The sequence below is a fragment of the Limulus polyphemus genome, unplaced genomic scaffold (genome assembly GCF_000517525.1).
Source record: "Limulus polyphemus unplaced genomic scaffold, Limulus_polyphemus-2.1.2 Scaffold61, whole genome shotgun sequence".
NCBI classification, from domain to species: Eukaryota; Metazoa; Arthropoda; class Merostomata; order Xiphosura; family Limulidae; genus Limulus; species Limulus polyphemus.
The window spans coordinates 833,788-849,391 of record NW_013665671.1 but is presented as its reverse complement, the minus strand read 5'-3'; the positions used below and the strand labels follow the sequence as shown (position 1 = coordinate 849,391).

General features: G+C 32.4%; 1 protein-coding gene across 1 annotated transcript in view; it reads right to left on the bottom strand.

The window, feature by feature from the left end:
* LOC106464551 overlaps positions 1 to 15,604 on the bottom strand; it is a 71,117-nt gene that overhangs the window by 39,947 nt on the left and 15,566 nt on the right. The window contains exons 5-7 of the mRNA XM_022392760.1: positions 7,280 to 7,425; positions 3,214 to 3,319; positions 1,542 to 1,681 (exon numbers count right to left, since the gene is read on the bottom strand). Of these exons, the coding sequence (XP_022248468.1) occupies positions 1,542 to 1,681; positions 3,214 to 3,319; positions 7,280 to 7,425 (392 nt within the window). The remainder of the gene's footprint in view (positions 1 to 1,541; positions 1,682 to 3,213; positions 3,320 to 7,279; positions 7,426 to 15,604) is intronic.

Genomic DNA, 15,604 nt, shown 5'->3' with positions numbered 1-15,604 from the left:
ATACTGGTCAATCGCTGATTCACATTTTGGTGGTAGAATATTTGTTTTACTGAAATGACATGATAAATTATTTATTTTCACACTCTTATGGATGTGGGTACATGTTGTTTAATTCTATCCTGCGCATTTGCCATCTTTAAAACTGAGCAGGAATGTCTTACAAGACCTAAACTCGTTGCACTCGGCTTTCAAATTTATTTTCAAAAAGGAACAATATAACTGTTTACCGTTCTTAGACGTCTTAGTTGAAAAAGATGCCTTTCGTTTTCTCACCAGTATATACAGAAAACCTACCATTACAGGACAATACACACGATGGGATTCTTTCAGTCACAAAACGAACCTAATTGCTACTTTAATCCATCGTGCTCTAGTTATCTATTCAAAATATAAACTATACTTCAAATTGAAGACAATTAAAACTATTTTACTAGAAAATGGATATCCAGACAACGTCATCAATCAATTACTTCAAGGAAAATTGCGAGCTTCTCAGCTGAACCAAAATTCGGTTTTAATAAGTGTCCTGTTTACCTAAAACAACCATGGAAACTAACATTTCAACAAAATTTTAATACAATTGAAAACGGCCATCACTAAATGTTTTCCTGCAGTGAACCCATACTGTGCTTATTCCACACGTAAGTTGTTGCCTGCAACACACAAAGATGCGATACCTACCACACAGAAGTATGGTTATTTATGAAATCTCGTTCCACTGCAAATGTCGGTAAGTAGGTCGCACTTCACAAAGATTGCAGGATAGATTTAAACAACATGTACCCACATCCATAAGAAATAAGAGTGTGAAAGAAAAGAAAATAATTTACCATGTCGCTTCTGTAAAACAAAAGTTCTACCACCAAAATATGAATCAGCGATTGGCCAGCATTTACTAGTGAACCCGATTTGTGCTGACAATTACACGGATAGCAGGTATGAAATTATTGCAAATGTCGGTAGACCTTTCATCTCTATATTTTGGAAGTCACCTTTATTAAAACATATAAACCTGTTATTTGCCACCAAAAGGAATTCCTATACAATCTACATATCCTTAGTAGGTCTGTGACACTTCCTGATTGGCTAAAGGACATGCTAATCAGTCATTGCTTTACCGGCCTACGTTGATCTGACTCATTTTATAAGCTGTACTCATTCCAATAGATCATTTTCCAGACAGTTCTGCTATGATTAGTGTCTAGCGAAAAGCTTCAGCAGATATTTCTTTTGCAACATCTCAACCAACAATTGGTCCAGTTATCAACGCTCTTTTCTACTTTTAAACAACTCGACATTCAAGATCTACATATCTACTTGTGCCGGTGTTTCCATTTATCAACGTTATATTTTAAGATCTGTCAAGAACTTAGCTAACAGATGTTTTCGTATATGGAAACTATCTCCAAGTTTTGTACAACGAAAAACCTTTTCAAATAATATATGTAGTTAAAAATAAAGCAAAAATGTTACTTCAAATTTAGAAAAATATACATATTTGAATTAGTTAACAATATTATTGTATAATTTTATAACAATACCTGAAATACTTTACTCGGATTTTCAATAAACGGTACAAAATTTAGAAACTCGAACTGTCTTTCAATATCTTTAGACTTAATCACGATCCTAAGAGGAATTGGGAGGTTTTTGTCTCCTAGGTAATTTTCCCAAGTGGAATCTGTAAGGACAAGACCTGCTTAAGTCAATAAATCAAGTTTGAAATTACTTGAAAAATATTGGAAACATAACTTCCTTACTCTTCTTTTTAACTGTCTTAAGTAATGAAAAATTAGTAGTTACATAGCCATCTGTTAAACTATGCTTTAAGTTCATTACTCAGATACCGAACAAAAATTTGATATTACTGTCGAATTAAATCTACATTGCTGATATTGATTAAAATTATTATAATCTTACGTTCCGAACCAAAACGTGAAACTTCATAACAAACCAAGAAACAAGTTCCCAGTTTTTCTAACAATTGTCTGCTTTAAACAAATATACGTTTGTCAGATCATTTAACATGTTTATTTCGCTTAAGTTTAAAAAACAAATATAAGTTTTATTTATGATAAACTTAAGGTTCTAACGTTTACAAATTTCTGAAAGGTTCATCACTTTTTAAAGTTGTTTCATACCAATAACTGCAAACAAGGAGAAGTGAATAAAACTATATATATTCAAAAATATGATCTAAGTTAATAAATAATTGAAATATATAAAGTTTCTCCATTCAGCTTTATTACAAGTTGTGTTTTTAAGTATTAATTCATATCGTAGTAATCATATTATAAAAGTTAACATTTATACTTGATAGTTTAAGAAATTTCAACAGCTGAAAATTGTGATTGCCTTATTAATGTTTATTAGAAAAGAGTTATTTAAATATATGAAAACGTTTTATATACTTTCAGACGCATTTATTGGGACAACTTTGGACATTCATACAAAATTCATTTATAATCTAAATCTTAAATTATAGCACAATTGCTATAACAGATCCATAAGAATTGTTTTATCTCGGATTCTATGCAGTACAACTACTATAACAGATATCAGCATTTACACATAAGAATTATGGATTCGAGTTCCATACAGTACAATTACTATAGCTGATCTGAGTATTTACGCCTAAGAATTATGAATCTCGTATTCCATGCATTACAATTACTATAACAGATCTTGTGAATAGCTCAACACAAAATATATGCATGCTAGATTACAAGTATCTATTCATAACAAGGAATCTCTATTTTCTACTTTCTGTTCATAAAATAATCAGAATTAAAAAGTCCAAAAAATGCATTTAATGAGAGCATAATCAAATTTGAAAATTAAGAATATCTATATACAACATAAGACCCAAAACCATAATAACATGAAATATAATTTAAGAGCAGAATTTCTGATATCCAAATAATTAATTTATCTAAATTTTCGATGTTTCTAAATAATATAATAATATAGTTAAAGCATAAGTCACACCCAATTATCCACACGTAACATAGTTGAAGTACAATTTCTAATATATACATACATACATCAAATTTCTCATATCTCCACTAAACATATTTGAAATGTATATTCCTTGTATTGTCATATGAAGTAATTAAAGTAAAATGTTCCATATATATCACAAAAAAACATTAGAATTCATTACATTTCCAGATATCTCTACACTCCTAGAATAGACTCTATAGAACATCTCACCAAGAAAATAATAGTCAATTTGGGTTTGGTTGTTATCTAGACACTGTCTCCATCTGTTAACAGTCATGTCTCTGACACCAGGAATTGATTCTTTTCCCATATAAGCCTAATAAAACAAAAATAAATGTTAATACTTTATACACCAAACACAAAAGAGGATTAGCTTTAATATATGGTATCTACTGGGCTTCCTGTTGTGTTTATGAACTTGACATGTTTTAATTAAGCAATTATCATAAATATCAAATCAAAACGAGTTAATTCTATCCTATAAACGGGAAAATCACATTGCTTCCTGAAAGAAAAATTAGTAATGAGAAATAAATTAGTGCCTTTACGTAATTTAATATCTTCCAAAATCAGCAAAGAAATTAAAACAAAACAAAAATTTCTTAGAGATTCGGCGTGTTCTCGTGGTTAGAATACTAGGTTGTGATCTAAAGGTCCAAGAGATGATCCTTCATATGTTGCTGAAAGTACTTCACAGGTTCAGTTTTTGGGGACTTATTGCTATAAAAGTCAATCCCATTGAAGGTGTTTACGTTTAATTGTCAATGTTCTCTAGTTTTTTCTTTGTAGTGGGCGGATTAAAAACTATTTTGATCACTACTTTTCTCTCCACCACTATTATGAGTAGCTGTAGGTGCTTGTACCTGTTTTACGTTTGAACATGACTTTTTTTTTCAAATTGTAGGGCTATGTCTTCCACACGAAACTATTAACTGACTAATTTCTGAGTGGCCTGTTGATTGTTTTCGATGCGCGGTACCTCTCAAATTGCTGCGCAGCTTAGAAGGAACATTGTAATAGTTTCCCTCCCTCTAATTAGCAGCTCTAAATTAAGGATGTCTATTCCACTATCTTGAAGTCGTTTAGCCCAATGTTATATAAGGTTCTGCTGAGGTTTAAGATACCAAAATATAAAATTCGTAAAAATTATCATAATTTAGAAACAAAGCTTTCAAACTGTAATCTAAAATAAATACTACATTATTATCAGCGATAATATAGGTATTAAACTCTAATATACGCAATTCCGTGTACTTTTCAAATCAAAAAATATATATAAAAACAGTTTTGTTAACAAAACGGCATCTACATACCAGTTTAAAAATCAAACCTCTTGAAAAAATATTTTTTTACTTGTTGGTATGATTAATCATAGCATGAAATTATGACTTTGAACTTTTTAAATAAAGAAAATATTAGTATAAAATCCTTTGATAGATTGGTTAGGCTGAGTATTCTGAAGTATTTCGAAACGTCGTCCTCTACACTTGTGTTTCTACAACATAGTTTAAAATCACCTACATTTTAAAACTGATTTTCATATAATGAGCTTTTACCACAAAGCTACAAAACATGAATTAAACACCGAAGTAATAACTTATGTATCACATTATGAGAAACAGGTACCCATACCATTTTTATTAACCTTAAGAAATGGCATAAAAATATAATTTGAAAGAAACCCATAACTAAAGAAGGTTAAATTGTACTCCTTGTTGAGTTATCACAGGACCTGAAAGTTGAAAATACAGCTTATTTATAGAAATAAAATAAGAGTCATTAAGAACCATTTTGAAAACAACTGAAAATAGGATCCTTCTTAAACTTAGAAAACAAACATTTTTACGTAATTTTCGAAAATAGTTTAATAGCTCCAAAACTATATTCATGTTGTAAATTCCAGTATAAAACATAACACTAACTGATTAATCTACGTTTTGCAAATTACTCAAATAAACTTCTACTGTTTCTACGTTACTTAAAATACAAAAGGTTTCAAAAACAAAAGAAAGACTCAGGAATCCTGCCATTTTGCACGTTCCTCCACGTTTCTTAAAATTTGAAAGGAAACTTTTGAAGAAAAATGTTCCTCAGCGATATTTTTTACACTTACACTTATTGGATAAATTTGACCTATTTTTTTAAGTTCGTGTTAGTTGAAAGTAATTTAAAACTTTAACCTATCCGAATTAAAATGTTTTATAAAAATTATAATTTATACCTTTACCTCCAAAGTGACAGAAGAAATTATCTCAATGATCACTTTCCACAAGAAGTAGGAGAATGCTTTTATAGAATATTTTTTGGAGGAACTGGAAACTGACATATTGAAGGTGAACCAGTGTTTTGAATTTCTTATTTTTTTAATTTACATACGACCTAAATAGAATTGTAATTTGAATAATCTTATACAATATTTATATAAAAAATACAAAAATATAAAAAATATATCCATCAAATTTTCATTTAATGGCGTTTAAAAGAGAATACACGTGTTTTCCTTGTAAACCCGACATTGTAAGCTTTATAATTTCTGTTTAAAGACGCATTAACAAAACATCAAACAACTTCTAACTCTTCCTTTTCTGAAAAGTACGCAGACAGTTTCGGATTGTTACGACTTTAAGTTAAGATTTTCATTTAACTAGGAATTATATGTATATTTAGAAAATTAGTTAATGCTGGATTTTCACTAAATTGTATATATTTTTTAATAATTACATAAGGTAATTATTAATTACATATAATTTACAATACAATAATTACATATAATTTACAATACACTAATTACATATAATTTACAATACAATAATTACATATAATTTACAATAATTACATAAGGTAATTATTTTGTACTGTATTGATTATACGATGGATGATCTCAAAAGTCTGTATAATTTTCCACTGTGAAATTTGTCTATTTGTTGAAATAAATAGCATATATTTTAATGGTTTGTTTCTTGCGAATAACTGCTTAATTGTTTTATTCGTATGATAGGTAATTATAAAGCATCAGTAAGAACTGACATTTGTAAGTCCTCTTTTTGGACTGGCTATATTTATTTACCATCTTATAAAATTTATTACCTTCTGAGAATGTTTGAAAGGAGAAGTCAGTTTGTGATTCTTTGAATTATAATACTTATCAATTCCATCTCTTTCCGTTTCCACGCGCTTTTTTAGAAATTAGATTAATGAAAATTCACCAAACATGCTCGCCCTTTCAGCCGTGGGGGCGTTATCATGTGATGGTCAAACCCACTATTCATTGGAAAGAACGAATACATTCTTTATTCTTTTTTAAGTATTAAGAATACTTGGAAAATATCACGAAGTTTTATGTCTGTAAACTTTATTAATGTTAATAAATATAACATAGTTTGTCTTATAAACATCGATAACACTTGAAAAGGATCAAAACACTTTGTTTGTTATTTTATTAGGGCCAGCTGTCAAAATATCAACTTGCACACTGAATGTTTCTAGCTTTCTGCAACATTTCCCTTTAACGTCCGTGTTAAAAGATGAGATAAATAATTACGTTAACCGGACAGCAAATGAATCACATTGAGTCCAATCATTCGTATATATTAGTTCTCTTAGTTTTCATAACATATATCGACATTAAAATATATTAACGTTTGATAAGTCACGTGAAATTATTCAATAATTCTGTTTTGGATTTTTGAATTAACATATAGTTTGAATAAAATTAGGCATTTTCTTATATTTCATTCATTATATTATAAGTTGTTTTTATTTCTGTTCAAACACGATGTCACTTAACATGTCTCTTACTTTCAAGTGTAGGCGTGTTATAAAAGAGACAATCATTCCCAATGTGAGTATCAGGAGTTTGATAAATCTTTTTCTTGGACGTAAGCTGCTGATTACCTGTTCTGTTTGTAATTCAGAATTAAGGACTCCTACACATGACTTCTAGAAGGCTCTGACCATGGCCTTTTAGTCCATGAACGTATAAGGTGCTGTTCAGCTTGAAAATACCTTTTTGTGTATATTTTTAATACGAAAACCCGAAGAGAGATACGGGAAGAATTATACGTAGATTAGGTACCAGTAACCCTGATAAGTTTAAATATTATTTTAATATGGCGTTCAAGGTTTATATTTATATTTGTATGTCGCTAATTTAGTGTGGGATGTCAATGAGATTAACATTATAGCAATTTTGCAGTATATAATTGTTGTGCTTCGTTTTTTTACATTCAATAAAACATAAAAAATTGGTTCACTTTACCACAGCATATATACATACCATCAGTTCTTTACTTTCTTTGTAGTCAAGATAGCCGTGTCTGAACATTGCTGATGGGCCTAAAAGTACGCGATCTATTTCTCTGTCAATCCAATACTTGTCAAAAGGATTTTTTATTGAAGATATTGAAGTAACATTACAGGGACCTGAAAAAATAGGCAAATAAACCTTTATTGTTGTTGTTATTTTTACCAAAATAGGTACTTGATTTCAAATAACTGACACGTTATTGTTTCTTGTTTGCGTGTTCGTTCACTGACTGAATAACAACAAACAGACAATGAAAATGTACATTTTTTTGAAGACACTACAAGAAAAAAAAGAAGCTAAGTCTTGCTTAATCAGAAATAAATGTCATATGGATATTTAACAAACAATACATCTTTCAGTATCAGAAATGAAGCATTCGCGTATCTATAAAATATTGCGTAAAATATATCTCAAATAAATTTCAATCCAAAATTTCACTAATAAACTTGATATTTTGCTGTGGAAAATAAAGTGTAAACATTTCGAACATACTCTCAAACAAATGTATAAATAATCAATACTTTTTCAAAATCATTATTAACACCATGCTCTTTTAATTACTTACGAAATTGCCATCCAGTGGCTCAACGGTACGTCAGCGGCCTTATAACGCTAAATATTGGTTTTCGATACCCGTTGTGGGAACAGCACAGTTAGCCTGTTGTGTAGCTTTGCGCTTAACTACAAACAAACACACTTATGAAACTCCATGATTTTAATGTACCAGACGATGTGGCTTGGCATACTAAATAATCTTTAAAATCATCAATTGATATTATAACCCTCGTCTTTCTTTATTTGGTATGTGATCTAATAATTTACAGTCTTCCTCTTATTGTTCTGATAAGACGAATATTAAGTTTTTTAATCTGTGTAAATTGGTGTTTAGAGCCCAGAATCTATAGACTTCTATTTTCGTTTGGTGTGTACTGATATTGACTTTTAAATTAGTCTACGTTTCAACATTTTCAGATAACTTACAAGAACTGAATCAAATATTTTGATACTAAAATTTTTATTATTTATCCACTTCATATATTTTGGCAAAAGTAAAGTTTATCTCATGAATTTGACACTAGGTGTCATTTTCAGGTGGACTGTCAGTCTTTAACGTAGGAAAATATATTTTGCAATGGGATCTGTGTATTTCATAATGATAGATTTTCAAAAGAAGGTGATCATCCTGTTAATATTGAATGTATAAGCGAAACTCTCTTTTCAAGAGAAATGATATTCTGGTATTGAAATTAGTAAGTTTTCGACTTTTCTGTATCAAATGATATTTTATGTTTTGCAATAATGTACCGAAATAATATATAATAATAGTGCTGTAAATAACTTTTGAAACCAGATAAGTTCAATACCAACAGAAAAAGCTTAGAAGAATGACCTGAAACGATCAAGTAAGTTCATCATAACGTAGCACATGAGTCAGGACCAGAAAATTAGCTAGCTGATAGCATCATGGGTGTGGCAAATTCTCATTATTCATTTTAGATAGGTACATGTCTCTTGATGCTAAAATGCCCAGGTGGGCCTTTCTGCAGAGTAGCTGTATGTTACAAAACGGTCGTTTCTATAGTTACCGTTAATTTACCGAAATTCGCCAAAATGCATATTGCATGCATCAAACAATGGCCTTCCAGTGCTGAAAATTGAAATAAAAACTTTTGGGCGGAATTATATAACAGAAAATGGTCGTTCTATTTATGCTTATTTCGTTGGATAATTGGCGATATATTGATATTTTACCATCTGAACTAAGACAAAGAGTAAGGTTCTAGGTTCAAAACGTTTATTCTCAATATTTTTATATACCTTTTAGAAAAAATTCTACTTTTAATCTAAAAGCATAAAGTAAAACTTATAATTCGGGATATGAGTGACGAATATTAATAATTATGCCATTGTTTTTTGAAGATCAACTTCTTTCGTGATCACCTTCATGCCAGCCACCTTTCTACAACCGCCAAAGGCACTGAGTGAGTCGCAGCTAGTAAAAATGTATATAGTCCAATTAAGTGAATGATCAACCTTGTTTACATCAATATATCACAGTCGGTTCTTAGTGCCACATCTTATGTGAACATTCCCAATATCCCTGAAGAATGCCAGACTCAAGATGAATATATCAGTGTTCTCAGAAATAATTGCTATTGCTTCATGATCTTTAAATGCATGTTTTGCATGCGCTATCACACGCGTATCTGCTTCTTCTTGGGTTATCACCAACTCATCAATGCTACGGATGTCATCTTTTGTAATTCTAAAACACTAGTCTTGAGATGTTAAAAACGTGTTCTTTTTTTTTCTGGAAAGGAGAATTTGTTCGTGCATTACACAGGAAGATAATGAGCGATTTCTTGCTGGCAGAACACCCAGGCAGGCGTCTCCATTGTTGGCTTCTGTGGCCAGAAGCAGTGTTTCTACAAACCATGCCAGTATCTGAGGTTCTTTTGTCCCTCTCTGCATTCTTTATTAGGGACGGCTAGCGCAGATCGCCCTCGTGTAGCTCTACGCGAAATTCTGAAACAAATAAACCATTAACAATTCAACGTCAAAACTGTGGAAGTGGTCACTTATATTGTTAGGTGTTTATATGTTAAATCCTATTCAGGAACAGCCTTTCTAGTTCTATGTGTTAGTTGGTCCCACTAAACACCAGACCTAATTCTTCATATGCACATTCATCACATAGCTAATATCCACTGGTTTACATATTTAAGGCCCTACTCTATTTCCTGCAATATATGGAGGAAGTTATGACAATAGAGGAATAATGATGCGATTTTTCAGTTTTTTTCACTGACACTTGGGCTGTTCAACGGTTGGAACTACTGGTTGAACAACAAACCCATTGACCCTATGTGACAATGCTGCATCACTAAATGTCTCCTCTATTCGATTTATGTTAGCAAAAGACAACATTGTTGGAATAGAAGGCAGAATATTAGAAGGTAAGAATATGTCTGATTTATTTGCATCTTTCAATTTCTAGAGACAAAGAGCAGTAACAACTTCTTCTAACTGAATATGTGATATTGCATGCTCAATCTGTTAAGAATCTTGATCAACTCAACATTTCCAGTAAGTGTTTTCACAGCACAAGACAAGTGAATGTGTTTCGTAGGTGTTTCCATACCTCCACTAATAGCATATACATAGTCTTGGGTAAAGGAGTGTAAAAGTCATTCAACTTTGGATGATGGTTGTGATTTTTCAATATAACATCCTAACAACAATTTAAGGAATTCTGTACATTTTTGGCAATGGTAAATAGTTGTTATCCAACTTTTCTTGTTTTGGAGGCCAGTCTTGCTATATGGAAGACTCTTTTACATGTGACCTAAGTTCCACGACACATATTTTCACATTTTGGCCATGATCCTTTGATTGTTGAGATTCAAGCTCAGCAGTTATTCTTAAATTCTCTTGTACCAATATAGCTTTGGACAGATTGTCTGGTATTACATAAAGTTTGCCTTTGACATCTGATATAATTTCTATATTAACACTGAATTCTATCTCCAGCTACTGATGGATCTGCTTTTTTAGTTTGTGGTTTTATATATATCCAATACGAAAGAAGTTCATATTTCCCACCAACTTTTCTGCGAACCAGTACATGGTGACAGTACGTGGTTTACTGAAAGAGTCACTATAGTCAAACAGCATGGAATATACCTCCTTTTCCTTTAGTGAAAATATATATATATATATTCTTGAATTGCCAATTGACTTTTCTTCCTTCCTTTTATAGTTCCTGTAGCATAACCTATGGTATTGTGTCTCTGCTGCCACCAATTCACGAGATTTAATAGCCAACAGCTTTTTGTCCATTATTTTTTCTTTGCTATTTTCCTCACAGCAATGTCTGATCCAAGATCCACTGACTGGAATAGTCGCTCCCTCGATTTTGATTCTTTGACGTATTTTGTTATTTTGTCACAAGATATACATACTTTGGCATACACTATTAAGATGATGTTCGAAATTCTCTTCTTGGTCTGTTTAAATCAAGACTAAATCGTCATATGCACAAGATAGTCCTTTTCTTTTGCAGATGCTTAAGCATTCTTTGTGTGTGAACTATTTTCTGCATACACTGAGATAAAAGTATGAGGAATGTCCGTTTTATCCTTCTGTTGCATAAGTGCATTCACTTCTGGACTTCGGCAGCCTTTAGCAAGTCCTGCCATGATTCTATGTCCTTGGGTTTCGTCAACAGATCAATGATAACCTCAATGTCACAAATCTCACACAATCTGTTAGGTCCTTTTGTTGTTAGACTCTTTTGTTTTACTCCTGATTCAGAATAATTTGTATGCAGTTCTAAAAACTGAAATACCAACTATGAGCATAAAATCTGTCATTTTCCCATATCCCCTTTTCACTATATTTTCAATGAATTTCTTTCCTATTCCTAAAATGGGAGATAATTTTGTAAAAACAAAAGACTGAATTAAGAAAGCTGTTTTTCACACTAAATTACAAATATTTATTAATGTTTTGACAGGTTCACAATATTATATTGAATGGTTTCAAAGTAATGGATTGGAGATGTCGTGAATGGAAGAGCAAATGCAAAGACAGAAGAAAAGAAAGATGGACGCACTAAATGGTTACTACACGCTTCCGACAAGATTTTGTGACTGAGCACTTAGTTGTTTGGTAGATTCTTCATTCTTATTCTTCTACATATGTGCAATGGAAAACATATATCAATAACATGCTAAACTAGCTTTGTATTTTAATGTGTTATGGTTACTATGGAAACCGCCCCCCCCCCTCAGTGACAAACCTACCTGATATTTTTTGTAATGCACATACATTGACCTTCAAAAAATTCATAGTAGGAATTTGGCTAATCTGGCTAATGTTCTAAACACTGTCAAAAATAATTTTAGCAATCAGCTTCAATAATACTAAACTATTGTAATAATAGTAATTAAATATTTCTGCTTCATGACTTCTAGAAAAAAGAATGTGGATATGCCCAATTATCCAGAAGACTTCATTATTTGCTTATTTCAAACATTAACAGAACTTTTATTGTCATACTGCTAACAGGAGCCTATGAAAGAGAAACTACAGCTTGTGTATGATTTTAAGTGTGACACAAACATCATAAGTGTAATATAACACAGCAATTTATTTTATTTACACCCATTCCATATTATTTACCGGTGAGAGTCAAACTTTGATATAATCTACACACTTCGAAATTACATAATGCATTACAGTACTATATGATAGTGCGTTTGTTATAAAGTTGGATGTAAGAAAGGTTAGATTTAGCTGAAAGACGTGAGAAAGCAATAGACTTTTGGTACATTGCTAACAAATTAGGCAATTACAGCCTTTCTAACTTCGACGATACGAAGACTACAAGACGTCTTTGGTTACGAAAGGTTATAATCCGATATCCTAGAAGCAGACACAAAGTCAGAATGAAAGTAACTAGTTCAGTGTGGGTCTAATATAGGAATATAAAAGACAGCAGATCAACGAATAAGAAAAAGAACACAGAGAGATGTGAGAGAGAGCAAATAAACCGAGAGAGGTGAAGGAAGAAAGCAATATGCTGCGAATAAGAAACAAAACCTATTTTTAAATGTATGTTATGTTTACATTGGTGTAGGAATATGGTACTGTGCAAAAGTGTTAGAACAACGGAATATTTTGTCCTTCTTTCCTTTTTATAGGGCAAATTCTTCCATACCATTCTATAATGTAAATTTCAACAATATGGTAATGTTTCACTGATCCTTGTTGGCAATTTAATGAGAATACTTATCATTCTTTAGAACTCCAATACACTTGTATCAAGATCATGTCATTAGGATTCTACTTGAATGAACGTACTGTTGAAATGGTATGCATATGGTACCGGTATATGATAGAAGAAATCAATTTAATAGCACTCCACAAATAAACCTTGATAAAAACATTGTTTAACATTATATATATATTTAGTTCTCTTGTCATGCCACGGCCCAAAAAGCGTAGATAATTGTCAGTAGATCAGAGAATTCGCATAAAAGCTTTATGTGATGCTGGTTGGACTCTTTGACAGATTGCTGCAGACTTGAAATGCTATCCAAATGCTGTCAAGTACGCCCTAGATTGTGAGACCGAGACAGGTAAGTTTGAAAATAGGAAAGGAAGAGGCAGAATACGTAAACTCAATGATACTGATGTTAGGTAACTTCGTTTATGCAGCCTTCGGAATAGAAGGAAGACTGCCACTCCAAATATTGTCAAGAGACTGAAATTTGCTATAAAGTACAAAAACTGGACTGTTGATGATTGATAAAGGGTGTTTTGGATGGATGAGTCCAAGTTTAAAATATTTGGTTCAAGGTTTTGTTTGTTTTGAATTTTGCGCAGAGCTACACGTTGGCTATCTGTGATAGCCGTCCCTAATTTGGCAGTGAAAGACTAGAGGAAAGGCAGCTAGTCATCACCACCTACCACCAACTCTTGGGCTATTCTTTTACGAACGATTAGGGGCACTGACCATTACGTTATAACGCCCCTACGGTTGAAAGGACGAGCATGTTTGGTGGGACAGGGATTCGAACCCGCGATCCTCAGATTGCGAGTCAAGCGGCCTAACCACCTGGCCATGCAGGGCCTATTTGGTTCAAAGCGTAAGTTTTACGTCTAGGGATAAAATATATAAGATACATACCTCAATGCATAGCACCTACCATGAAGCATGGGGGAGGCAGTGTGATGGTTTAGGGGTGTTTTGTGCTGAGGCGACAGGAAATATTTGCAAAATAGAAAGAATAATGGACCAGCGCAAGTACCATCAGATACTGATCTGTCATGGTATACCCAGTGGTTTATATCATTGGTAAATGATTCTACTATCAAGTAGGTAATGACCCCAAACACTCATCCAACCTATGCAGAAATTACTTAGCTAAGAAAGAAACTGCTGGAGTCATTCAAATGATGCAGTGCTCCTCCCCCACAGAGCCCCGATCTCAACTCAATTGAGCAGATCTGTGATTTGATAGATCAAAAACTTGACAAATCAAAAGTTACTTCCAAAGAAAACTTTATGGGAGTGTATTAGAGACATTTAGAATAAAATCCCAAAGGAAACTTTGATTAAATATGGTGCAGCAATGCCTGAAAGACTGTCTGCAGTTATTAAAGCAAAAGGGGGACACACAAAATATTAACTCTTTGCTGAGCTCAAACACTTCCACTGAGTTTCTGTTGTACTAAATATGAAGAATAATAAAAGTTTGATGTTTCACCTGTGACTTACCTTCCATTGTTCTTTGAAAGTGGCCTGAAATCTAATTTTTGACTTTGTCTTAACACTTTTTCACGGTACTGTATTTCTGAGAGGAATGAGTACAACCTGAATAAAGTTGATAAACATAAGAGGGGAAAGTGAAGTGTGAGTATAGCACGACCCTTAACATAGTAATGTCAGAAGTGAAGTTAGAACCACATCAAACAAAGCCGAATAGAAAGGTCAACTGTCTCTGCGTAAAACAGTAGTGTCGGTAAAGATAGCAATTTCCTTTTTTTGTTCTTAACTTGCCTGTTTTGTTTTTGATGGTGTTTTAGTTAATTATTATTTATTATAACTTGTGTGGTTCATTGTTTAAGTTTAAAGAATTAACAATAGGATGGATGATAATTGGAATATTACTGACAAAAAGTTTGTTAATAACTATATATAGATTGGTTTTGATTTGTTTGAAGTTAAGCACAAAGCTACAGAATGGACTATCTGTGCTCTGCCTACGACGGGTATCGAAACCCGGTTTATAGCCTTGTAAGTCAGCAGGCATATCGCAGTGCCACTGGGGAGCCTAAATATAGATAGCTGTGTATACCTTTTAGAAAACGAGATACGTGAAGTTTTAACTGAGACTGGAATCACAATAGATGATTTTTCCAACCTTGAGCTTAGTAAAAATACGCGAGCTGCGAATTGTTTTAACGCAATTTATTATGCTAAAGATTTAGAATTTGCTAAGATACAGTTAGGAATGAAATGATTAGAAGCAGAGAATAAACGCTTGGAAAAAACTGAGAGAAAACCTTGGAAATAGAAGCTGGGAAAAACGTTTTAGAACTAGAGATGGGAGACAGGTATAAGCAGAAAGAATTCGAGTTGATGATGAGTGGTAATTCTGGTGATAGGTCTAGCATGAATAAAAGAAGCGCCCATATACAGTTGTGTAAATTGTGCAAGAGTAATATACGTGTATTTTCCTGTGTTTTTTAAAAAATAAGGAAAGCAGACGAGTGGCAGCCACAGGA